At 36.7% G+C, this 27,273-nt stretch overlaps 1 protein-coding gene across 1 annotated transcript; it reads right to left on the reverse strand.

Annotated features, from left to right (window-relative positions):
* Nucleotides 1–12: 12 nt before the first annotated feature.
* On the reverse strand, nucleotides 13–27,098 carry LOC113048044 (stabilin-2-like). Its single transcript, XM_026209545.1, has 68 exons — nucleotides 26,939–27,098; nucleotides 26,166–26,293; nucleotides 25,833–25,939; nucleotides 23,628–23,713; nucleotides 23,474–23,540; nucleotides 23,282–23,377; nucleotides 23,076–23,198; nucleotides 22,661–22,857; nucleotides 22,433–22,560; nucleotides 22,217–22,350; nucleotides 21,920–22,002; nucleotides 21,071–21,214; nucleotides 20,723–20,866; nucleotides 20,533–20,595; nucleotides 19,789–19,905; nucleotides 19,538–19,591; nucleotides 19,371–19,451; nucleotides 18,999–19,151; nucleotides 18,735–18,794; nucleotides 17,861–17,956; nucleotides 17,202–17,288; nucleotides 16,994–17,105; nucleotides 16,721–16,898; nucleotides 16,439–16,532; nucleotides 16,203–16,361; nucleotides 16,029–16,124; nucleotides 15,840–15,935; nucleotides 15,632–15,679; nucleotides 14,832–14,968; nucleotides 14,618–14,726; nucleotides 14,443–14,520; nucleotides 14,157–14,246; nucleotides 13,933–14,040; nucleotides 13,707–13,838; nucleotides 13,495–13,623; nucleotides 13,340–13,402; nucleotides 12,966–13,061; nucleotides 12,376–12,571; nucleotides 12,187–12,282; nucleotides 12,019–12,064; nucleotides 11,023–11,102; nucleotides 10,788–10,913; nucleotides 10,514–10,590; nucleotides 9,315–9,386; nucleotides 8,938–9,057; nucleotides 8,813–8,857; nucleotides 8,633–8,713; nucleotides 7,397–7,546; nucleotides 7,148–7,288; nucleotides 6,954–7,013; nucleotides 6,671–6,847; nucleotides 6,439–6,528; nucleotides 6,190–6,336; nucleotides 5,923–5,982; nucleotides 5,498–5,621; nucleotides 5,152–5,301; nucleotides 4,959–5,063; nucleotides 4,739–4,846; nucleotides 4,464–4,657; nucleotides 4,211–4,352; nucleotides 3,545–3,678; nucleotides 3,287–3,452; nucleotides 3,096–3,202; nucleotides 2,857–2,973; nucleotides 1,952–2,101; nucleotides 1,609–1,857; nucleotides 1,208–1,315; nucleotides 13–1,008 (listed from the first exon to the last, which is right to left on the reverse strand). The coding sequence occupies exons 1-68, from the start codon at nucleotides 27,023–27,025 to the stop codon at nucleotides 949–951; spliced, it is 7,638 nt and encodes a 2,545-aa protein (XP_026065330.1). The 5' UTR covers nucleotides 27,026–27,098; the 3' UTR covers nucleotides 13–948.
* Nucleotides 27,099–27,273: the final 175 nt, after the last annotated feature.

Below are 27,273 nucleotides of genomic sequence, written 5' to 3' on the forward strand. Positions count from 1 at the left end.
ATAACGTATTAATTCAATGAAAAGGTCATTTATTTATTTAGGATTTGCAGTATATGAAAAAACTACAACCGTATTTATAAGTGTTTGCACCAAGCTAAAACCAAAGATGACAAATCAAAATTGCAGTTCGTCTTTCTTTTATATCCCAGGCTATTCTTATATGACCATTTGCTTCATGTTTATCTTTTTTTTTTTTCTTATGGTGGGGTGTTTATGTAATTTTATTGGGAGGGATTTTTTTTTTTCCTGTGAAGTCTTGATATTGTTATTGTTGCTATAACCATATCAGTGAATACAATGTACTATGTACTGTTTTATGCATGTGTAAGTCAAAGAAATTCAATTAAAACTAAAATTATTTTTTTTTTTCAAATCCTGTTTTTAGACAATGCATATTAGTTTGTCTTAGGTTTATTCAAATGTAAGATTATTATCATCTGTGAATATTTTTTTTGTTTGTTTAAACAGAAAATGATTTTCAGGTGCATGTACTTTAAGGTGATTTGAATAATTAAGCATGTCATGTGTCAAAGATTGCACCTCCAGAAGACTTATGCATAAAAATAGACATGTAGACCTCACAACCATCACAATTTGTATCTCTTTTTCAGTTAATTTGTGCTTTGAGCAGGGCAGTTATTGAAAACATTGTATGCTGGGCATTTATTAATGCCTCAAGTACAACAGAATTTAGAAACTGCTGGTAACCAAATTCAAAACATTTACACATTCAAATAATCGCTTGTCCAAAAAAAAAAAAAATGCATACACAATCTCAGTGAATTCAGATTGATTTCTCAATCTAGCGTTAGTGTTCCACTGTCCCATCACTGTGACATGTTCACATCATCCTCTTCTGTTCTCAAAGAGAACTGCAACAGAAAGTCCCACTGCTCTGCTACAGAGAGGATTCAAATAATTCGGTAGTTTATGCTTGATGTGCTGATTTCAGCTGTCCTGGAGGAGGTCATAGGATCCACTGGAAATCACTTGATGCTTGTCTTCTTCCTTTTACAAAAGACAAGACAGATCCACTCTAATGTATTTCAATTTGAACACTGAAATATTATAGGGAAGGTTGGTATAATGTAAAATGAGTCTTGTAAGACAATAAAAATTCTAAGCATTTAAGCAACTATAACAAGCTTATACCAAGTTAGCAATTTTTGGTTCCCCAAAAATTTTCAATAAAAAAGTTGTCTCTTACGTTTGACTCGCTGACCGCTGGAGCTTGTTCTTTCGTGGCAGGGAAAGCTTCATATACAGGATTAGTGATGTTTGGACTGGAGTCGGATGGGTTCAAATCTTCATCATCCTTAAAAATATAATAAATTATGTATAAACACACCACATATAGAAAAAAATAAAGTGTACTGTATATAACACTGCTGTCAGTAGATTCAATTATTGAATCACAAAAAAAACTTATAGACAAAATAATTTCTGTAATTTTTGCATTTTGTCAATTTGTGTTCACAACATTCAGTAGAATAGATATCTACATTAATTTTTAATTATATATTTTTTTATATATATATAAATTATTAACAATCCACTAATGTGAACTTTGACAGCCCTAATACAGAAACGTGAACACAAACAAGATACCTTGAAATAATGGAACTGGAATGGCTTTGTTTTATGTGTGTAGAAATTGTATCCCACAAATCCAGCTCCTACGATGAGGATGATGAGTCCCAGGACGCCGATGCCCATCCCAGCCTTATGAGCCGGGTGGATGGACGGAGGTGGAGGCGGAGGTGCTTTCAATGGGCCCTGCAGAACATGGATGAACCCATTGGATGCCAAAATGTCGGAGTCCATGACATAACGGTTGTTGATGTATCCCGAGGAAGTCTATGAAGATGAGAGTCACGCCAAGCAGATTAAACGCGTTAATCCATGTGACTCAAATGATTTGATATAAATGGAAGAAAGTTTGCATCCTCACCATTGTTTGAGGGTTCTGGAGATCAGGCACGCCTGTGATGGTCAGGCTGTGTCCGAGTCGTGTTCGGACATGAGAGATATTAATAAGTGCCTGCAGTACTAAAGCCCTCCCATCCAGTAGATGGTGCTCTATATCTCTGCCACTTAAAGTCTGTTGAACACAAAAGGGTCATTAACCAAGGGGGCCAATACAGGGGTAGGTCCTGGATTATTTTTTTGTACGGTTAAAGTTAATGTTTACTTACAGTATTTATAAAGTATTTCATACAATTTTGTTTTAATGTGCTGCTTTGGAATGATTCCATATTTATTGTGAAAATTGCTTTACAAATAAATCTGAATTTTAAAACATTTCTTTTTATATGTACACTACTGTTCACAAGTTTGTGATCATTTCCTTTTTTTGAAAGAAATTAACACTTTTAATTAGCACAGAGAAATAAAATGGATGAAAGGTGACAGTAAAGACGAAATATATATTTTAAATAATGCAATTTTTGTTTTTACGTTTTACTCAAAATATCCTAACAAAAAACAGCTTTCACAAAAATATTATACTCTTTAATTAATTTCAACTTACTTTTTTTTTTTTACTTTTGAATGTTAGTGTATCAAAAAAAATGTTGACAGTTTAATACGAAGTAAAAATATTAAAGATAATACTTTAATAATTTGTTTGGCTTTATCATAGTGACAGTATAAAAGCCAATTATTTAATTTTAACAATAACAAGTTGTCTTTATAATATCACACCAAATATTTTTCTCTATAAAATATAATTTCCACTGTTGTACAAGTCATGCATCAGTGGGGTTACTGTGAGATTAAATAAAAAGAAAAAACACTTTTACATTTTGCTGCCATTTATTTTAAATTCAAAGTATAAAATGTGGATGTGGGTGTCACCTGATTGCTAAAGAGACCATCATTATCAGGTGCAAACAGAGTGGACTGGATGGTGATGTTACTTAGGCGATTCACAAACTTCTTTCCTGATGCTGAAGTTGAGTAATTCAGGATTTGCTAAAAAAAAAGAAAAAAAAAAAAAGAAAAAAAAGAAAAAGACACCATGGTTCACCATGTCCATAAAATCATTTTGATGCTTTAACAAAAAACTAATAATCAATCAAACAAGCTCTACTCACAGACAGGAAGTTAGACAGGGTTGGTCTGGATGAGAGAACCTGCAGCAAGTTTCCTGTACAGGAGTATCCATCACCAATGTAGCCAGTTTTACACTCACACTTCACATCTGAAACACACACAAACCGTCTAAACCCGAACTGCCCCTGCTTGTATACACACCGCTTCACAGATATCCCATGATGACTTTTACCTTTCACTCTATAACAGAATGTGTCCCACGTCTCACTCAAGTTATTGCGGACACCATAGTCCACAATCCCCACGTGTCCAAAGCCACATTTAGGGTTAGAGAAGCTCATGGGATACGCTACCCTCGCTCTGTCAAGCCAGCCTGCTGCGCACAAGTTATAACCAGCCTACAGGACAAACGTTGGAGAAAAGACACCCGATGACATTCAGACAATGATTGCTAATGGTATGACAGCTAGTGTAACTGTAAGAGCGCCACCTGCTGGGCATAGGACAGCTGTGTGTAGGTAGTGATAGTGCCTTCTGTTTCTTTGCAGGCCTCCTGCGCCATTGTATAGTTGAGTTTGTATGGTCCCTTTGGTGAGCGATAATGGAAAACACCCAATGTTTTATCTAAAAGAAGACAAAAAAATTATTAGCTTAGTTAACTCCCTACCTAGACAACATTTTCTAAAGCAACACTGTTTTTATATTAAAATATTGTTTTTAAATATTTTATGCAGTACTAAAAGTGGTATTATTTTTTTCAATTTAAAACAATTCTACTTTAATTTGAATTAATTTTTAAATGTAAAATTTGAAATTAATTTAGAATTTTTTTTAGTAAATACTTTTTTTAATAAATCTTAAATAAATAAAATGTTATTTTATAAGATTGTTATCATATAAAAATCCCCTTTTTATCTTCCTAGGCACACACACACACACACACACACAACTTTGTTCATCAAAACCACTTTTTTCTTTTATTTGCAAAAGTCAACAAATATGCAAAAGCTGACTGTAATCACAAGCCAAACATGTCAGTCTTGAGCAACATGTGATTTATTTAAGCCATGAAATAAACTTCATCCAGTAAAATAAGTATAAGGAACAATGCAATAAGCATTTCAAACACTATTTATATGCACTAAACAATTCATACCCTCATAGTGTAAGTCTGTGCACTGAGCATCTGAATGGCACTGTCCATTATCTTGTAGACAGCGATTGACCGGCAGCTGCTTTGCTTCACAATCAATCCCATCGCCAATATAGTTGTCTTTACACTCACACTTTCTCTTTCCCTAGTGATAGATGCATATTACATTGGTTTATTGATGTATTAAGATTAATGTATCTGTATAAAGACCACATTCTGTTAAAAGAGCTATTTTGAAAGATAAATTTCTGCTTACAGCTCCGGTCATAGTGCAGATAGCGTGTTCGTGACACCCGCCGTTTTCTCCGTCAGCACAGGGGTCAACAGGTGTGCACTCAAAGCCATCGCCAGAGAAACCTTTGAGACACGTGCAGCTCACCTTCTCCCCCTTCTGACTGCACTTAGCATCCTTAGAACAGCCGCCGTTCCAGTACTTGCACATATCGGCCGCTACATAAGAGGTAAGAGTGAGTCGACGGTTTCTACTTTTGTTTTATCATCACTTTGCTATTGAGATCTTCATGCGTGTACCTGTGCAGGTGATCCCGTCTCCTTCATAGAAGGGTTTACAGACACAGGTGTTATTCTCCATGCAGACGCCCTTCTCATGGCATGCCGGATTGCAAACGGGACCATCAGCTGAAACGTCAGAAACACAGGGTGAAATGGGCTTGCAGGTATAAAGCAATGCTTGTCTTTTTCTTGTATGGTATATAACCCAAAAACAAAAGAATAACCAAAAGGTCTGTACCTAGTTTGTTCTCACATCTCAGACCAGTCCAGCCCTCTTCACAAAAACATGAACCGATACCTTTAGGACCCTCAACACATAACCCATGTTCTGTACAGTTGCAGACTTAGGAAGAAGACAGAAAACCAAGTTTACAATCATAAGTAAAATTTATTATATCTAATAAATTGAAATGTATTTTGAAAAGTCTCACCTGTGCAATCAGGTCCGAAATGGCCATCCACACACAGCTCACAGGCTACACCTGTGAATCCAGCATCACAAGTGCATGTGCCATTGCCTAGATGATCCTCGTCACACTTGCCATGGCCACTGCAAGGGGATCCTGGACCCCCAGGACATGCTGGAGAACAGAAAATGTTCTTAACTTATAACTGGTTTTCTACACACAGTGGCCATAAAACAAATGAATGGCTAATAATTATTATTTTTTTCATATCAAAAGGGGTGTGTAGCCTTGTTGTAGCCGTTGTATTATATTTATCCAGCATAGCTCGATAGTTTGAACTGCATCTATAGTACAGTGAGACACTGCTTACCAAGACAGTCCCTGCCGTAGTACCCAGAACAGCACTTGGGCTTCCATATGACCACTGTACATATTGATTGACATCCTTCACGACTAGACAGCAGCGAATCCGACCGGACACACTTTTGTTCTGACTAGATTTAAAAAACACAGTTAAATTAGTGTTTTTTTTTTTTCTTTAATACAGTATCCGTTTAACTAGATGTAAATGGGGCTTTTAGTACATAGCTGTTATGCCAATTTACTCCTACAAGTTGACACACACACACACACACACACACACACACTGGTGAAGGAGAGGGAAAAAATGCACCACTATTTAGTATGTGTTTTACAATAAACCCACAACATCTAATAAGAGCAGACTAAATAGATGGGACATTTTCATATTTCTCTCTCTATAAAGGTTTGACTTCAAATGAAAATAAAACGTACCTTTGGCTTGCTTCCAAGCGGACAATCCAAAATAGCACGACCACAATACCTGCAAGCCAACTATTGCAAAAAATAAATAAATAATAATAATAATAATAATAATAATAATAATATTCAAGTAAGATACCAAAAGTAAGAAAGGTACATTGATTTGATTTGATTTGATCACATTACAGTGATGCAAACTGCACACTACATACTACACACATTGCACAAAGTACTACAAGTATTTCTTGTAATAAGTGAAAATACTTTGCTGGAACTCACAGTGAAATCAATGGTGTGCTTATAGTCACAGCGCCCTCCGACACTTGGAGGATTAAGCAGACAGTCAATGCCATAAATCAATCCTCCATTGAAATCAAGGTCTCTCTTTACAATCCGACAGCTTTTATGGTTCACATAAAGCTCCCCCTGAGAGATAAATATGCATGATATGCATAGTTATTAAATAAACAGCCTTTTTAATCCACAAGGCAATATTTTGTATTATTTTTTTCCTGCAAAAGTACTCACTATATATTCTTCCCCCATGCAGGCCACTGACAGATCTGAGCCCTGTTGAGTCTTTAAAGAGCTGGCATGGACAAGCTCTGAGGGCAAGAGCTAGGAGACACAATAAATTGCAATACATTTAAATGATGCATTAGGGAGTCAACACTGAATTTCCTGTCATACTATATTAGTCTTGATGTTGAACACAGCTAAGCCCTTTCCACAAAATGTTATACACTTGATAGAGACCAACCTTGCTGTCACGCATGATGTGGTATCTAAGATACTCAGCTAGCTGATCACGGTTATGCATGGCAAACAGGAAGTCTTTTTGCTCTTGGGCCAGGGCGGCCATTGCAGCATCAGTGGGCAGGAACAGGGTGACAGGCTGATGAATTGGATCCATCACCAACTTCAACGTATCGGTGTCCTTTAAACAAACAAAGTAATATAAGATTTGGATTTTATTAGAAAATAATTCCTCTAAATATAACACTTTTTATTTTATATATAAACATAGTTTTTGCTTATTTTACCTCTAAAAGCTTGTAGAATGTCTTGAATCCATGGGAGCTGACCACATCTGAGAGGTTACGCTTTCAGAAAAAAAAAGGACAATTGAAAAAAAAACAAAAAAAACATCAGTGTAATTTCATAGTTTCGTGCTTGATTATTTCGCTTGACATTATAAAATAAAGATTATAGTCAGAATAGTCCTGTGGGGACATACTGGTTTGCTGTCTTGTTCTTTGTCTTTCTGAATCTGAAGACCTGGGGGCACTAGAACAGTGTCAATCTCATGGAAAATCCCATTGCTACTTTCCAGATCACTGAACAGCACTTTGGCTTTATTATTGATGTATATAGTGTCCTAGAAACAAATAATGAGTGTGTCAGTAATATCCATAATATGCATCTCATGCATTCATAATACTGAGTCATGATAATGTTGTCTGTCTTTGCATCAAGCATACTGTACCTCAGAGTATGTAATGGTGAGGATGTCACCAGTAAGAGTGGTCAGGTTACGAGGCTGCATGAGGTCTTCTGGGAGGAGGGCACGGCAAGCCACAATGTGGTACCTCAGGATTTTGATTTCCATACGAGTCCGCTTTACAATGTCCTTAACCTAAACAAAAGCAGTGACAAACCTGCTATCACATCACAATTTCCTCATACTATTCATTATACTCATAAAGAGACAAAGTAGATTTAGAGTATAGATGTACAGTAGACATGTAGATCAAAGGCCATTTGGGTGAATCACAATCAAACATGTTGAAAACTTGTCCAAGTCATATTTTAGCTTATATTATTATTCAAATTCATGACGATGAACCATATTTTCTTACTAAATATTCATGACCATAATGCATCCTAAAGCTTCTTGAGTTTATCTCAGTGACAATATCATAATTTCATCACTTTTGTGTTCATTTCATGTCTTTAAGTTCAGTCACATGGCACAGAGACTGGATGGATAATCCTCCAGCCAGTCATGGCACAAGCTGATAGGTCCTCTACTTGTAATTTGTCAACCAATCATATTGCATACTATGCTAACAAGCTAATATGCATGTAATTTGTGTCCTTCGGGTTTAGGTGTTTAATTGGGTTTGAAGCTAAACTCTACAGGACTGTGGCCCTCCAGCAGCATGATTAGACACCTGTTACTCTCCACCCAGCATTTTATCCAATCACACTGCTGCCTATGTACCTGCACAAACTGGTGCATGCCTTGACTTTTCATTGGTAGTTATATTTGATGCTTAAATAGTCAGATAATGTATTTTATTTAATGTCAACATGTCTTTTTCTAAATTTGTCAATTACTAAACAGTTGAGTTTCATAGAATTCACTCCAATGCAGAAATATCCACTGATAGTGCAAGGCTACTTTCGTCCTGGAGGGCCACTGTTCTGCAGGGTTTGTTTGATTAGGGTTGGAGCTATACTCTGCAGGACATGGGCCCTTCAGGACCAATGCTGCCCAGCCCTGATCTAGTGGGAACTAACTTTTAAAGTGTCATGGTTTTCTTTGTTTTTTGAGCTAAAATAAACTGAGAACTCAAAGATACATTTTTTTTTGTTTGTTTGTTTTTTGTGAATGCAGTTTTTAGAGTAGCAATGCAAGTCTTCAATTCAGTTGAAAAGTACTGCTGTTGTGATTTTTAAGTCACAATATTTGCTCCGATTGACCACATTTGATTCTTACCTCAGGCTTGTTGAAAGCATCTGCGTTTGGTGCAAAGACTGTGAAGGGGCCACGATTTCCGAGTTCAGTAATATCATTTCTCTGTAAATTCAGTTAAATAATTGTCAGTTAGGCAAAAAATAAAAAAAATAAATAAAAATAAAAAACATCATTGTTAAAATTGACTAAGAATAAGCGTACCGTCAGTCCAGTGTAAAAGTCTAATAAATTTCGGTTTCGAATCTCCTAAAATGAAAGAAATTAGTTGCATTTAAGTTACTGCTTCATTTGTGTGCCTGTGTTTTACATTTTGCTGTTTTTCTCACTCTTTGCAGGGTGCCTTTGCAAGTTTCTCCATCTCCAATAAAGCCAGTCCTACAAGTGCAGTTCTTCTCCAGGGGTCCAGTCATGGTACACTGGGCATACCTGTGACATCCTCCATTTTTCTGACAGGAAAAAAAATAAATAAATAATAATTATAGAGACATTCCATGCTATTCATTTTGATCTTTGAGCTGAGTGCAACAATGTAATTTGTTATACAGTGTTTTTTAAATGGTGGGCTGTTATTCATAATGGATGAACAAGTGGGTCTGATCTGATGAAACATTTGAAACCTTTAGAACCAATGAATCTGAGTTGTGACCCAAAACGTTGGGAACCACTAATAGTCCTTTTTAATGTAGTTATAAAAAGCACATACCTCAAGACAGACATTGATGGCTTCACATTGCTTTCCATTCCCAGAAAAGCCTTCTTTGCAATTACATGCTGTCTGAAAACACATCAAGTAAATTAAATGTCATTTCTTCAAATTTATTTTATGGGTGAGTCAAGTCTTTCTCAATTATACATGGGTCTTTTTTTCACTCAAATTAAATGTAGTGGTTTTCAGAGGCATGTATAATTTGATTACAATGTTAAGTCATTGGGAGTGTACCTTTCTAAAATAAGGTAGATGAAATCTAAAAGTACAAATTCGCTCACTTCATTTTATTCAAGTCTTTCTGATATAGTGCACTCAAATGCTATCTGCTATAGAGGGATAAGTGGGTGAGTAAACAAGCACATTAAATGTAAAATATTTCAGACACAGCTAAAAACTTTTTTTAAATCATAGGGCATTTATACTGTTTCTCTTTAAAAACACATTCTGCTCAATTTTCAACAGTATGTCACCTGTGCAACACTATTTACCAAAACGTTGGACTTGTGTTATGGTTCTGTCAGAGGTGCATATAAGTCCATTAGTAATCCACCATTGGGACTGTCTGACCATAACACTTTGTTTTTAAATTCCTGTGTATAAAACAGTTTTAAAGAAGTATAAGGCTGAAACCAAATTGATTAAGAAACGGTCTGTGGATTCATCTTTAGCAGTGCAAGGATGGTTTGATTGCACAAATTTGGGAGGTTTTTTCAACATTTGGAGGAAAGTACTGTAAAACCCATGTTATATTGGTCTTTATAGATTTTTCGTCGGCTATTAATACTATTCAGTCCTACGTTTTAGTAAAGAAAGTAATTACTTTTAGAGTTTAAATTAGAATTTAAGACAGTGCGGTGGTTATTAGATTTTTTTTTTTAGTGGTGAATGATTTTATGACATTGTGTGACAGTGCCTTCTTGGAAGTAACTTAAAGAAGCCCATACTGTAGATATGGTGATTAATTTGATATCTAATCCTTCGTCTCCTCAGCCAACTAAAGTGCAGGTCAAATGGTGAAATGGGCCACCAGTTTTGAACATGATTTATTGTGCTCCCTTTTCATTTCTTTCAGTTTTCTTTACTTTATTAAATTTACCTTCATAAAACCTACAGGAACCCTGGATTCACTTTACAAGATTGTATCTGATTAGTTTGCTGGATGTATGAATGGTCTGTTTAAATTTGTGTCCTACCTTATTAGGGCCTGTATGAATGCAGACACCATCTGCGTGGCATCCCCCATTATTACCATCCAGGCATGGATTGATAGCTTCAAAGACACACACACTCATTAACACACATAAAATGCAATAAGTTTGTTTCATTTGGAACACACAGCACTGCATTCACTGTAAATATATTGTGTTTCTCCTGGACCTCAAACCCAGGATATTGGCACTGTAAGTGTCATGTACTACCAGTTGTGTACACTACCCTTCAAACTGGATATTAAACTAACATACTTACAGATGCATACTTTTCCATCGCCTGCATAACCCGGGTGACACACGCATATTCTCCGTCCTGGGAGAGTTCTCTTGCACACGGCATGGACAGAGCAGCCGCCGTTATTCTCTGCACATGCGTCCACCGCTTGGATTGGAAATAACACCGTATAGTACATAAAACCACCATTTAGACTCATTGGCTACAAATGTTATTTGACAGCAGTGTGTATTCGAATGTTTCTTGAGATGCTTACCTGTGCAATATGTGCCGTTACCCTGAAATCCTGCAGCACAACTACAGTAATATGTATTTTCCATCACGTTCAGCAAGCAGCTACAACAAACATCAAACACAAGTCATAAATGCAATATTTAAAGAGTATAGAAAGTATGAATGTCACAAAAGCAAATCCAGGTCACATTTTACAAAAAGCTAAAAAGTGCTTAATCAAATGTTGATAAGGTATTTGCAATTTGCCATAGGTGTACACATCTTTTAAAATACAGGACTAATACAAATTTTGTTTTCTAGATGCATGGTTCTCAAGACGACTCAACTAAAAACTTTTCATAAATTTCAAACCACTCACTCAATTAGAGGAGTATAGCGTAATTGCAAAGATTCCTATTCCTAGGACGCTATTTCCCTGACAAGCTCTTGATTTCTGAGGATTTTAGCTTGCTGAAATTATTATTTTTAAGTTTATATCAGCAAGTATTTAGACAAGTATGGTAACATTTCACCCAAATTCACATTACCATTTAAAAAACTTTTAGTCAGCAATGACCAAAAAAAAAAAAAAAAAAGACCTGCATTGTTTCAAAATAGCTCAATTTCAATCCATTTTAATAATATGCAATGATTTTTGAAGGATCATGTAACGAAAAAGACTGACTGCTGAAAATTCAGCTTTGCCATCACAGTTAAACATTACATTTTAAAATGAATCCAGATAGGACACTTCTTTCAATACTGTAATATTTCATAATATTATTTGTACTGTTTTTTTATCAAATAAATGCAGCTTTGGTGAGAATATGAGACTTAAATAAAACAAAAGATAATGCCTATTTTATTATTCTTTTAGAATGGAAATGGTTCAATTATGTGTAAAAAACGACATGCAAATTTTCAATTGAACAATACTTTTGTTTTGATTCTGATATGTAATATGACTTGATCTCTACAGGTTTTGTGTGATATACCCAAGAATGTTTACTTGATACAGATGGTAGTACTGTAAACTTACTTTGCACTACTGTGGCATTTTCCTCCGCACATATCTGATGCAATAGCTGAAAATAGTCAACATAAATGATCTTCATTTTTATTTACAGATTACATTTAATATATACTCAGATGGTGCAAGGCATATAAATGTATGCATCAACATTCATGTGACAGGTGAGCATCATACCAACGTTGCAGTTTACTCCTCTCCAGCCCAGATTACATGTACAGCTGCCATCTCCATCCACACCTTCTTTGCAGCGTCCGTTGACACACTTACACTCTAAAAAGAAAGATGCATATGCAAAATTAGTATGAGCTAATTGTTTACAGAGTATGTTGTATATGAAAGTATGAGCTTTTAAATGTTTAGTACCTTGATCACAGTGAATTCCATATTTTCCATTCTCGCAAGTCTCACACGCGGTGCCGTTAAAGCCCTGGTTACACTGACAGATGCCTGTGCCATTGATCCCATCCACACACACACCGTTGCCAAAACAGGACTGACCTTCTGGCCCTGGACACTTCTCGCAGTTAATACCATAATAACCTGCACAACACTTTCTTTCCTGCAAAGATAGAGAAACGGTTTCTGATATCCGCCTTATTTTAACATATAAGAGGACATTTGGTCATTTGACACTGGAATATGCAAGGATAACGGTGTCATCTGCTTCTAGTTATTTTTTGCTGAACAAAACAGCTTGTTATGCTGCTTTATATTGCAAAACTAGTACTTATATCATTTCAATGTACCATTATATTATAAACACACTGATTTTCAGTGCAAAGTTTTTCAGCACTTCGTTGTTTTTACTGATTTACCCATAGCGGCTAATGAATCACTAGTACATTCCCCAAAAACAGCTTACTAGTTATTTTTTTATTTTTAACTGAACTTTTTTAACCGAAGCTCTGGCTGCTTGTGATTGTGAAAAGTGAATGAATGCATCTTGTACTTACAATGTTGACTTTCTCACAAGAAACTTTGCATCCGATGATCAGCATTGTCTCTCCGTTGTATACTCGAGTAAACATGCATCTTCTCTTTCGGCTCATCTGAGAACAAACAATGAATAGGAAAATAGTTAGTTTTTTTCTTCCCATAGGGAATGTGGAAAGATTTCTACTCCTTTCAATCCCTTTGCGATTTCAATTAATTACAATTTTTCAAGCAAAAATAAACTAAATTTATTCCCGTACTAAAGATATCCAAATTGTCCATTTGTAATCAAACTAATATAACATTTTTCAAGTAAATCGTAACATGACCATCTTTATCATATGACATATTGGCATCCAAACACTTTTTTTAGGTTGTTGTTTTTGGACCACACCAGTCTTTTATTTCCTGAAGGGCAAGGGTTCTCAGTTGGGTGGAAACAGTCCATGCAGCGTCCCTACAGATACAATGTCCATATTTAGATTGGATATTTACAGGATACAAGTAAGAATGACGTAATCATAAAATAGTTAAATAGATGTACTGCACCATGACAATTTTGGTTTTAGCTCTGTCACAGCGATTGCTGGGAATGCTCAGGACTGCAGACACGGTGTGGATCACACCTTTACTGGTCTCTATGTCGGTCACGTTCACTTCAGCCTCATTTACAAGCAACTATGACAGAAAAATCTCATATTTATAGAAGAATTAGCATTTGATTGATTAAGCTGACTTGAAATAATTCAACACTGACTTACTTTCTTATCTTGCCGGAAAATTCCCAGTTGGTAGGAAAAGCCAAGCATGGTATCTTTATAGAGTCCATCCACCAAATCTCCATCTTTTAGAGTCTCATTTATTATAATGTGATACTGGGTCACATTCAAATCCTAGAAACAAATACACAAAATTCATAATGCAAAAATGAGACACTAAATAATCAATATCATTTAGGCTGTGTATTTTAGTGTGTTCGTATAATACCATTGACTCCTTGCCCGTTCTACTGAGGTATTCTTTGATCACAATGTCTGTTGGAGCAAACACGGTAAAGCCCGAGGACTCCTCCATTTCTTTAGTCAAGTTGTGTTTCTAGATAAATGCAAAAAAAAAAAAAAAAAAAAAAATTCCAAGCCATATGTAAAGGATGATTATTTTCATTCGTGGTGTGGCAGGCCTACAAGACTTAGACAAATTATCCGACTCACCAAGAGAGAGCTGCGGAAGAGAGAGAGATCAGCCCTCTGACTCAACACTTCCAGTAAACCTTCACTCATCTTTCGCTCAGGCATCAACACCTAGAGTCAACAACAGTGGCATATTTCTTCAATCTGTGTGTATGTCATCACTTTATCAGTAAGTGTGCACTTTATTTGAAATTTAAGAAACAGAATTTTGCGTAACCTTTACTGTGTACACAATTACGCAAGTGTTAGTAAATGAGACCCAATGTTGTACTAGATTTTATTAAAAGAAAATACTCTAGGGTCGTACTTTGTCAATAAAATGGATAACTCCATTCTTTGCTGCCATATCTCCAGAAGTTATTTTTCCTCCTGCGACAATAGTGGTCTGAATAAAAAGACAAACAGAAGACATGATAAAGAAAATATCTTGACGGAGTTGAATGACAGACATTCATTGAACAGAAAAGATATTTCCCTCTTACATCATTGTCTGAGTAAATAGGAAGAGTCCTTTTTAAAAGGGAAAGCAGTTGTGGGGAAGGGGATGCATGGAGATCGCTGAGAGCATATAACCCATAAACAATGTGATTTCTGTGAGAAAAAAGCAACACTATTAAAACAATGTAAAAAAAAAAAAAAGGATGAATTATTATCAAAATTAGCTGATGTGGTTGCGTGAAAATTGTGTGCCATTACTTGAGGAGACTTGGAAGGTTACTGAGGGTCATCCAGAAGTCTTTGTCTTCTTGACTCAATTTCTCTCTGGCCTGAGCCGATGGGACGAAGAGCGTGTAATTTTCCGTCTCTGACATCAGTTTAGAAAGATCCGCTTGCTGGAATGTTCCAGAACTTATTAGGAACTCAAACATCATTTATACACAATCAGCCTTGAAAATCTAGACATAACATTGATAATAATAATCAAACTCAATTACTTACATTTTAACACAATATTACCAGTTAACTTTGTTTATATTCGTTCCAAAACAAATCCACAGCGAAACTGTTGGATGTCTCAGAGTGACATAACGTAAAGAAATGAATCAGAGTTTTTGAACAAACTGAAAGAGTGAATGATTACTTTACTCACTCGTTTAGTTCCCAAATGAATCAGTGTTTCTGAGTGAATTGCTTAAATTATTCCTTCACTTGCATATAAACAATTACTCGACAGCATCTATCAGTGCAATATTGTAATCTGCAGAAAGAGTCAATAAAACCTCCCTACCACTAAAAGCATGGAGTCTGTCAGGAATGTGCAAACACAGACAAGTGATACAAACAGTGAAAAGCTTAAATAATGTTGTGAACTATATATTAGCAGTCTCTTAAAATACTGCTCGTCCAATCATATTCAAGGACCAGAACTGTTTTATAAATAGGGTAAATTATGGTAACTGGAAAAAATTTTTCCACAGTTATCTCAATGCCAGAAAGTCCAGTTTGAATTCACACTCTCTCTTAAAGAACATTCTGACTCTAAAAACACAAATTACCAAGATCCAGAGGTTGAATTCTAGAAGATTGGGGTTTGTTGCCACCTCCTGCAAAAACAAAATGAAACAACTAATGAATAATGTTAGACAAATATCATAATTAAGTAATAACAATAGTTGAATTATACTGTATAAGATAGTATTAACCTGACCTCTGTATAACTAAACAAAAAATAATAGAAACATAACACAAAATCATATACAGTACCTGTGCTATGGTTCCATAACAGACTTTTCCATCACCGGCATAACCGTCCTCACACACACACTGCCATCCACCAGGGTTCAAGAACTGGCAGGTGGCCTATGAGAGAACAGGAAAATTTAAGAATTCAACATATATGCATTGTGTGAAAAAAATGTGTGCAGTTCTATGATGATTTGTTTGAGCCCTCACCAGGAAATGACATCCACCCTTCTGCTCCACACACTGATTGACAGGCTCACAATCCCTCCCATTGCCATGGTAACCATTTTTGCAAGCACAGTCACTCTAGGGTAGATTATCAATCATAAAAAAATTCTGTAAATCCAAATAGATGGGGTTTTGAAATCACAATGCCCCCCTCACCTGTCCTGGGCCTACATAGATGCAGGAGGCATTAGGGTGACACCCTCCTCTGGATGGATCCAGACAGTTATTAATGGCCTGGCACTCATCTCCATCCTCTCTCCATCCGCTCAGGCACTGGCACGTGTGTGTGCCTGGACCAGTTCTTATGCATTTGGCCTGAGAACAAAAGAGAATAAACATGCTATGATAACATGGTAGCATTAAACACAAGCACACAGATGCATAAGACTTACATTGATGCTGCAACCTCCACGTTGTGGCAAAGCACAAGGATCGCTTTCCACACACATGTATCCATCCCCTTGGAAACCAGGCTTACACACGCACCTAAAATCACACAATGCATCACTGATATTTTCCTTCTTATATATATATATGTATATTATGTGTGATATGAAACCAAAGGTCTACAGTTCCAGTATAGTGCTGAATAAATAAAAGTAGCACATAAAATTTGCAAAAAAATACAAAATAAATAAAAGAAAAAATTTCTTCTGTCTGTGTTAGACACTCACGTGAATGCTCCCTTATTGGACACACAGTTAGCATGAGCATGGCAGGGCTGGTTTGGCCCACACTGCTGGGTCTGCTGCTCGCAGAACTCTCCGGTATAACCTTCTTTACAGGAGCCCTGCTTGCATTTACCGCTAGCCTCTGGACGGTTATCGCACACGCCGTGTATGCATCCACAAGCTGGTGTTAAGAGGGATGCAAAGAAAAATTGTTACTAAACATCTGGAATATTCCCAAACCGCATTCTATGAGTTGGTGAAGAAATAAATTCATACTTTTGTCACAGAACAGGCCGTATTTGTTGGAGTCCGCACAGTACTGGCACCGTGATCCTTTGAAATTGGGCTGACACTGGCACGTGCCGTTTCCATCGATGCCCTCTGAGCACTACAACAAAAGAAAATGTAAGTCTAGACCTCATGACATATGAAAAAAATGCTGAATTGTACAGTATTCATGCATGTGAATGCGCATGGAGTTTACCGTCCCATGAGAGGAACAGGGGGTGGTGAAACCACCCGGGCACGGGGAACAGTCTGGTCCAAAAAAGCCTTTACAGCAACGAGGGGTCTGGTCAAGACAAATAATGGCTTATTTGACCAGATCAGATTGACCAGCAAAGCTAGATGCAGTTGCAAGTTATTTCATATTCTCTGGTATCAAATGCAGTTATACTACCGGGCCGTTGAATGCTTGAATCTGATTGGCTGATGAACGTTCTGAGGTGTGCAATTATTATCTGGGAAACACACGACGAACGTGGTTCCAAGCAGCTCTCCTGACTGCACTACATTTCCATATCACTTAGAATACTTAATAAACTCTTAATAACGGTCAAGCAGTGTGCACAAAAAGGTGTTGTCAGCGCTGCCCTGGCGATTTTATCAGTTAGCCTATATAGTGCAGCAACTTAAAGGCCACACATGACATTTCTCACTAGCGAGGAGACAGCGCTGTTTAGAGAAGCAAAGGGGTAGCCTAATTCACACAAGCTCTCTCTCTCTCTTTGTGTCTCTGTCTCTCTCCCTCTGCTTTGTGTCTTGGCAGAATCACCACCTCGGGTGTGCATTATTTTAATATAATAATTCAACGACCCGTCGTCAATTATTCCTTATAAAAATACTAGTGAATCAAATACTCACAGTCCTTGTTTCATTGCAGGAGATGGAACAGCCAAGGGTGGGTATGATTAAGCCAAAAGCCTCCTTTTTGAATACACAGCCTCGGGTGAATGTATCCTGAGGAGACCACAAACATGTAAAAAAAATAAAAAAAAGTTCACCTAAAAGTGAAAATTTGCTAAAATGTGCTCAACCTCCGGACATCCAAGATGTACATGAGGTTTTTTCTTCATCTGAACAGATGTGGTGAAATTTAACATTTAATCACTTGCTCACTGCTGGATTTTCTGCAGTGAATGGGTGCCATCAGAATTAGAGTCCAAAAAGCTGATAAAAATCACATTAATCCACAAGTAATCCAGACGACTCCAGTCCATCATTTAACATCTGCATGTTTTGTAAGAAACAAATCCTTTAAGGTTTTTCACCAAAGGATAACCGTTTTGGACTGTTTTCGCTTGTAAACCTTACTTGGAAAGCAATATTACGGATAGATGGTCTTCATTTAAAAACATTTTAATGCCGAATTTGTTTCTTACAAGCATGCAGCTTTTTGCTTCAGAAGACATTTACTGATGGACTGGAGTCATATTACAGATTATTGTGATGTATTCATCAGCTGTTTGGACTTTAATTTTTACGGCACCCATTGCAGAGGACCCATTGGCGATTTACAAGTCATTAATCAAGAACATTTCTACAAATCTGATCTACATCTTGTATGACTTGAGGGTGAGTACATTATTAATATTTCATTAATGCCAACCTGATGCAAACCTCAGTTGAAACTAAAAGGTCACATTTAAAACAAAGGTTTTTCTTTATTATTATTATTACTTAAGTTTTGATGTTTTAGATTATAGCATGCACTAATGGTTATTTCTGAACAAGTTACCAGTGATACACCAGTGGGACAGGTAGATTTGGAGACAAGTGTACAGCTAACACATGAACCCTGCAACAAAAAGACAAAAAGACAGTTTTGGTAGACCCACAGTGTTTATGTTCTTTCCAGAAAGGCAACCTGTGAATTGCTTATTTGTAGGTGTCTTTAAACACTGAACTGGATTTTTTTTAAATAGAAATACCTTCAAGACAGAAAGATGTGTCTATATCTACTGCTGAATCGCTATGACAGGTCACCACAGAAACGGCTTACCTTATAAATATTGGTTTCTTTGATGTCACACCTGTGAGGTATGATGGGTTCTATAGATGGAGGGATTAGAATCCCCTCCAGAGAATGAAGACGGCCGTTCTTCGCTTCAACGTCCAGTTCCAGAACTGACTCCCCATTGACCAGGATCTGCCCCTATATGTAACAGAATCAGCACACTAACTGTTAACCACTAATATTGGACCGTTATAATGTGTATAAATATGTATACATTTAGTGTTACTTTTTAACAGTACAATAAAAATTTTAATCTAAAAAAATTATTTTTCCTAAACATTTTTTTTTTGTTATCGGAATTAAAAATCCTGAAATAGTATCTATTTCAGTTAAATATAACAAAATATTATTACTCACAGCACTCGTTACATTAAATGTCAGGACCTGGCTGGCCATGGTGACAGCACGAGGATTCGACACAATGAAGCTTGCACTCAGCTGTTCAGAGATATGACAGAGAGTGTTTAATTAATCATCTAGAAATGGATTTGAATACATGCATTCACACACATCCACATACAAACCTGGGAAGTGGACACTATGTGATTACGCATCAGTTCAAGCAGTTTTGGCTTACCCTAAATTGGGAGACATGAAAAGATAATGTCAAGTGATGCTTATGTGACTGGATGGAACATATACAGAGAATGTTACATTAATATTATATATATATATATATATATATATATATATATATATATATATATATATATATATATATATATATATATATATATATATATATAATTAAGCTGTTGGTATAACTGCACTGTACCTCCTCTGAGGTAAGGAAGTCTAAATAGCCAGGCTTCATGAAGGTAAAGGCTATATCTGTTGGAGCAAAGAGTGTGTAAGGTCCATCTTCTTCTAAAACAGTTGCCAAGTTGCTTTTCTGGGAAAAAAGAAATATAAAAGTGTTCCAGAATATATACATCAAAGAATCCTGCAGTCTTGGTGAGCATAAGATGCTACTTTCATTTTAAACATGAAAAAATAAATATCTTACAAACTCCAAACTTCGAAATGTTGAATATTTCCTCAAAAGGTCATTTTATTTCATAAGTAACATCTAATAACTCACATTTATAATTGATTTGAATGGACTGATTAAAGTAATTTATGGGGGGGGGGTGTCGAGGAGGATGAACTAGGATATGTTTTATATGGTCAGATAAAAATGACCTATTAAATAATAATAGATATTAATAAATAATAAAAACTACATTTATTTAAAAAAGAAAATGTGCTGGTGAATTTCTTCCAGGACATCATCCAATTAATTTTACAGACATTTCTGTTAACCCTAAAACAACTGCAATAAAGTGCAAAATTCAAAATAAAGGTAAATTTCTCATTCCTTCATATTACTACATTACATTACAGGATTAGATTTATTTTATTTAAGTTTTTTTATACAGTATAGAACATATTTGTCCTATAATAAAAGTGTGATTTTTAACACAAGATAAATGTCTTATAGTATATTCATTTGGGGTTAAATGGAGTTTAAAACTGTTACCTCAAGTAGAGACTTAAACTGAGAGAATTTTCCATTTCCTGAGAGAATCTGCAACAGGTTGTCCTGTTAAAAGACAGATAGACATTGTTGGCCTTCTTAACCATAAAAATAATAATAATGATAAAAAAAAACATTAAGTAAATGTAAGTGTATGATGTTTAGGTTACAGAAATTCTTTATATTCACAAACCTCTTTCTTGCTTATTACAGTGGAAGGAACTACCTCCATCAGCTTGTCAACCAGATGGATGATTCCATTTGAGGCAAAGATATCGGTCTCCACAAGCGTTACTTTCTTACGACTGCCATGGAGACGGATTTTTAGCTGCTCTGCCTTGAAAATAGAAGTTTACCAATTACAGAAACAATCTAATGTATACTCTTTTATCTTCACACGCAGACACAGACATACAGTGAAAAATAAATAGATCTGAGCGGGAAAGAGACAGGATGTGATGATTCCTCTCTTGTATCCTGCATTTGCACATCCCTGAAAACAATCTGGGCATACACACACAGCCTGCTTTCAATCACCTACATCAATCATTGATTCGGCAGCCAGGCCGGTCAGAGTGTAGTAGAGGATTCCCTTCTTCAGCGAGTCAGAGTTCACCTCTCCTGCAAGCATGTGCAGCTTAGCAAGATAGCGAGCTCTCATCTCGTTAGCCAGCAGGGTTTTCACCTGGAGCAAAAGCATGCTTTAGTTTTTGTTTGAATGTGTTCACCTGATTTTGCAACATGCAACTAAGCTGTTTTCTGTGACTGTGCGAGACTTCAGTTTGTTAGCGTATAATAATAACAAAAATTATAGATTAGACCACTACATTAAACATTTCTATGCTGATTTGGAATGGTTTATTGCTGGTCTACTGTAGCTGCTGCATCCATAAAATAAATAAATAAATAAATAAATAAAAAATGTACAATGCTAAAAATATGTATACATTTGTTTTAATTAAATGCATATATTTTGATCTTTATATTTATCAAAGAATCCTTAAAAATATATTGCAGTTTGCACAAAAATATTAAACATCTCAACTGTTTTAAAACAGAACCAACAATGTATTCTGAAGGATCATGTGACACTGAAGGCTAAAGTAATGATGCTGAAAATTCAGCTTTGCATTATAGGAATAGCACTTAATATATTTAAATAGAAAACAGTTTCTCAATACACTGTATTTCACAATAATTATAATTACAACAATATAATAAAATGATAAGAAATACCAGTTTGCAATATCAAGCAGAAGTTGTAGCTATAAATAACTGGACGCCTCACACATTCAAGTTAGAAATGGCTGCATCCGTTCCTACATTAAAAAAGGTGGATATGATCTATGTATCATACTGTATGTTGGTGTGTCTGTGTTTTCTAACTCACAGATGTGCCCTTAAAAGCCTTGTTCACTGGTACAAACACTGTAAACGGTCCAAGGGAGGTCAAAGGCCATGACATGAGATGATCTGAAACAGCAGAAATAAAATTAGCACAACACTGTATGTGACTACTGTCTCTATTTTATGTATTATTAGGAACTCTGACATGTTAAAGTCAACAACTTAATAAAAAAATTTTAAGACTTTTTAAAAATCATCTACCTTAGAAAATGATGAAAATCCAATAATAATAATAATGATTAAAAATGACTGGGATTGGTTTGCCAAAAAAGTCACTCACTGAACAGTGTAATGGCACTGGAGAGCTGACCCGTCCACTCTCCTCCTGGCTTTGAATTTAAGTCCTGCAGCTGCTGAATTATGTTCCCAAAGCATATTTTTCCATTTCCAATGTAACCTTCACGGCACTTACAGCTGAAATGTTTGAAATTGAAAGTATCTTTTGAATATGTGGGGGAAAAAAAAACAACAAAACAATTGAGAATTTGCCACTTACTCGGCTGTTCCTGGTTCCACTGTGGCACAGGTGGCATATTTATGGCAGGAGTCTGGTTTGCACACATCTTTTACACTGCACTTTCCTTCAACAAGCTTCTCAAATCCCTCCAAACACTCACAGTGAGACTGTGTAAAATTGAGAAGATGTCAAACCGTGATCAAAGCAATCGGTGCATTCATGCTGCTCAGAAAGGTGCAAAGTGTTTTAAAGTGTTTACAAACACACCTTTCCAGGACCATCATACACACAGCGTGTAGAGCCAGAATTGCAGTTGCCCAGGTTGGTCTGGCAAGGGTCGATGGGCATGCAGACACGGCCATCTCCACTGTAGCCTTCTGTACATGTGCAGACATGCTGGTTCGGTCCTGTATGTGCACACACTGCGTTTGCGTGGCACACGCCTCTCAGGCAGGGGTTAATTGCTGCATAAACAGTGTAAACAGATCAAGAGCCTCCAGAAATGTCCAGATTTGACTAGTACAGTATACATTCCTATGCTGGTCTGAGATGGGTCAAAGTGTTAATTGCCGGTATGGTGGTAGTCTAACTGGTGCATCAGAATAACCATGCTAATGTTACCCAAACTTATTAAAGATTTAACAAACCTTCCTACCATTAGCAGTGTAAGTGCAGTACTCACATGTACACTGGGTTCCATCACCTTGATAACCAGGTTTGCACATGCACAGAAGCTGCCCCGTAGACATGTCCTCAAAACAACGAGAATTCGGCCCACACCGCAAAGCAGCACATGCTGGGAGCTCTGAAGAGAAAAAAAACACACTCACTCTCATGCTGCTTCAATGTCACATGTATCACACACACAGAAACACTCCAGGGTCTTACCTCGATCGCAGTCTATGCCAGTATACCCAGACAGACATGTGCACTGTCCCGTGCCCTTCACACCGCTGTCACATATGCCGTTCTTGCAACTACACACTGAAGAGCACATGCAGCAGTTAGAGCACAGTACCGACACCAACAAAACACAAATCAATCAATAAAGCTGTGCAGAAAACAAAAAGTCACTCTAACCGTTACTGCACGTGGGTCCATATAAGTTTGCTTTACAATCCTCACAAGCTGTTCCCTTAAAACCTGGCTGCAAAAAAAGTCCAAAAAGTCTCATTGTATGCTCAGTAATGGTATGTTTGATTCAGACAGAAGAAGAGAAGTAAAGGAAACTTACTGCACATGAGCAAGTCCCATTGCCTGTTATACCATCCGAGCAGACTCCATTATTGCCACAGGGCTTCGCTGCTGATCCTGGACATTCTATTGACAAAATTAAAGGAATAAACCTTGTCAAATAGTTTGTTTCAATCAGATTTGGAGACATCAGTCACACATTTGACTAGGGAATGGTTCTAGCAACACAAGGTCATAGGTTTGAATCCCAGGTAATGCATGAATTTAACCCTCATTTTGGAGAGGGTTTTCTTCTTCCACACTTAAACTTATAGACTTTGCTCACCACTCTTCCAAAAAAGTCAAAAATGGCCAGCTTACAAAAAAATTGCTTTTAAATCCCTAAGTATTGCATATTGAAAGATTTAAAAGCAACTACATACCAAGCCTATACAGCATATACTAGCACCTTCAAAATAACATGAGATTTAATTGATGTAAATGTGCAACGTACAAAATGTACTTTGTTTTACATTTAGCTAAGGCAAGGTCAGTAAGATTGGGTGAGAGAGACGTGAGGGCAGATACTTTTCTGTTTAGTTTGAGTAAGACGGATCTGAGGTCACGGTTTTCTAGGACTGATCTTTGGTCAGTGGGTTTGGGGATGTATGGTCTCTCCAACAGAGGATATGAGTTAGCAGAGTTTCTCTGTTCTTCAAACAGCCTCTCGTCTGTTGCACTGACCCGCACTCATCCTTTCCTTCCCACCATTGTTGCCCTGGACATTTAGTCCTGACAAAATCCCTTCATCGAGATCAGATCCTTCCCGGCAACTCAGAAATACACACACATCAGCCACAGACGTGTGACGACAAATAAAAACTACACTTGCAGAATATGCAGACCATTAGTCAGGTGCAGGCTCACTTTCGGCACTTTCTTCACATTTTCTGCACTTACTAAGAAGGAAATTTTTGTGCAAATGGGTAGAATACTAATCTTTTAAAGTTTAAAACGGTGTCTTTAAATCCAAAAAAATAAATAAAAATGCTACATGTTGCTCTATACAAATCACAATTTTGGACAATCTAGTTCTGAATTTCCTCCCATAATGCTTCACTAAGCTTCCATAATGCTGACACGTCTCAGACACAAAGTTCAAATCATTTAACTCTTGAGGAACAATGCAGGAAGTTCTGCTGATAAGAGACCAAAGAAACCAATACAATACACGGCAACGTATAAAGTGCTTGACTCAGCAAACTCATAGTGGGATCTGTTTGAGTGCTGACAAACGGAGGAAATACTGGAAATGAGACCTCCACAGCGTGTTGGTCAGCAAATTCCAGTGGCACAGAGGCAGAGACCTGCCATATCCCTCTCAGAGGGAAGGAAGTACACAAATCCCTTGTTCCACAGCAGTTTAAAACTTCCTCTCATAGTGTGTGACAAGACATACAATAATATGTCAGCTCTATATTGGACATACAGCTCCCACAGGAAAAACAACTGTGAAAAACAACACATTCGTGGTCTCATAATCACATAAAATCGTAAAAATGGAAACAGAAAGGATAATGTGTGCCTCCCAAATATTGACAGCTGTGGAAGGTCACTATCATGCATGCAGGATTTACATCCGTAGTCAAAAAAAGAATGTGAATGGAATTACTATCATGATTTGAAAGCTTATCGGAATCAAATTAGAATTCCAATAAGAATCACATAAGATCCTGCTGGATAAACTAGAATTCCTACATCCTAGTTTATTTCTTCTGGAAGTTCAGCTTATCCAGATCAAATTTGTATTTTTAGAGGATATATACTTTTGTTGGTGGTTATATTTTGAAAAATTATGAATAATCGTCATAAAAACTGAAATGAATTATGACAGAAATTCTATGTCCATTCCTTTAGGATCTTTTAGGATGATAGTAATAGCTGTGTTTTTAAACTTCTTTTCCCAGGAGGAACCATGCTTCCCCTTGTTTGTGTTTCAGTCTTGTTAGTGGTCGCATCAGGATAGTTCCTGTCCGACTCTTCCGTTCAAAATATTCCCTCAGTGCATCTTCCCTCACAGAATGGCGGAAATACCAAATTCCATTTAGAATGTGAACAAATCTGATAAGAACACAACAATCGCTGTTAGGCCACTTGCATCTGGTTTAAGAGATCACTGATGGCATAGGTCTTCTGTGGAACAGGATTTAAACAGAATTATACACAAACAACCACAGAATTCTTCTTCAATGACCAGAAAACTCACCAATGCAGTCATTGCCCCAGTAACCTGGACAGCACTTGGGCTCCACCATGTCTTTGAAACACTCGAAGGAACAGCCCGAGACAGACAAAGCTAATGTGATGTGATACCTAAACACACATTAAGAGATTATTGTATACCGATTGTCTCTGTATTTTGCTTATGCACAAAGAAAGTTCCTCATCTTGTCACAAAAGTTGTTAATGACCTGTTAACCTGTTTTGTAAGATATAATAGTATGGTATTTCATTCTGAATAATTCAAAAAGCTTTTAAAACAAATTGTTATTGTCCATGTGGTCCCTATAATAGCAAAACCTTACAAACACACATTTACCTGCAGTCCTTTGCACTTTTCTCAGGCTGCCTCTTGATGTAGCCATCGGGACATTTTACTAAAGGTGTCAAAGAGCAGGAATGACACCTTGATTTAGTCACCACCTGGATGTTCTGATCACATCGGTTCTGGCCAAATAGAAACACACATTACATAGTAGTTCTCACAACAAAAAGCAAACAAAAGATAATGCAATGCAATGTTCCCCTTCGTAAAACCAATAAAGCATGCGGGACCTCAACAGCTGTGACTGATTTTCCAAGGAGATTTACCTGATTCGTTCATGACCTTCATAGCTGAACAATAATACTCTCAGGATTATTTTATGCGGCATTCCACTGTGCATGTCAGACGATACTAAAGAATTGTGTGCATAATGTCTCTTAAAGTGCTACATTTTCCACATTTTTCAACTGCAACCGCAGAAATGTAAACATTCTCGAGCAAAATACAGAGAAAGTATCCCTGGGAATGGATATGGACATTAATATCAAAGAGAACTGCATGTTTTTGTTTTAGGCTGACAAAGTATGTAAAGAGGAAACAAAAGTAGAGCAATTTTTTGATTTGAGACTGAGTTCAACTGATTACACTTGGAAAGCTTATGTGTCAGTGCAAGAAAACTAAATCAAACTGCTTTCTCTATTAATTCTACTCTACTAACATGTTAAATCATGTTTTATCTTGCAGTATAACTGTTAAAATCAATATAATGTCACTTATAAACACCCACATTACTTGTCATGTTGCCTGAGTGTTTCTGTGAGTCTCACCTGTGATGGTGCACCAGCTGTACAGAGTATCTCAGTCCCAAGCAGTAGGATCAGACCTCCACAGATTGAGTTTAAGATGAGCTTCATGGTAATTCTACTTTCAGTTTCTCTCTCGCACTCTTTCTGGCTCTCTGAGGTCCTTCACCAGACTGTGGCCACACAGGTTTGCCTTCTGGCTTTTCAACAGTTCCTCCCTCTCTTCTTCCTGTACCGCAACATCATGAGAGTCAGAGGTTGACACCTTCCCCTAAAATTTCAGGAAAATGCATGAATCCCTTTCAAATTACATATGCAGTTATCACTTTTTCATAAACATACCAGAGAAACCCATTAAA

This window comes from Carassius auratus, chromosome 29, assembly GCF_003368295.1.
Source record: "Carassius auratus strain Wakin chromosome 29, ASM336829v1, whole genome shotgun sequence".
NCBI classification, from domain to species: domain Eukaryota; kingdom Metazoa; phylum Chordata; class Actinopteri; order Cypriniformes; family Cyprinidae; genus Carassius; species Carassius auratus.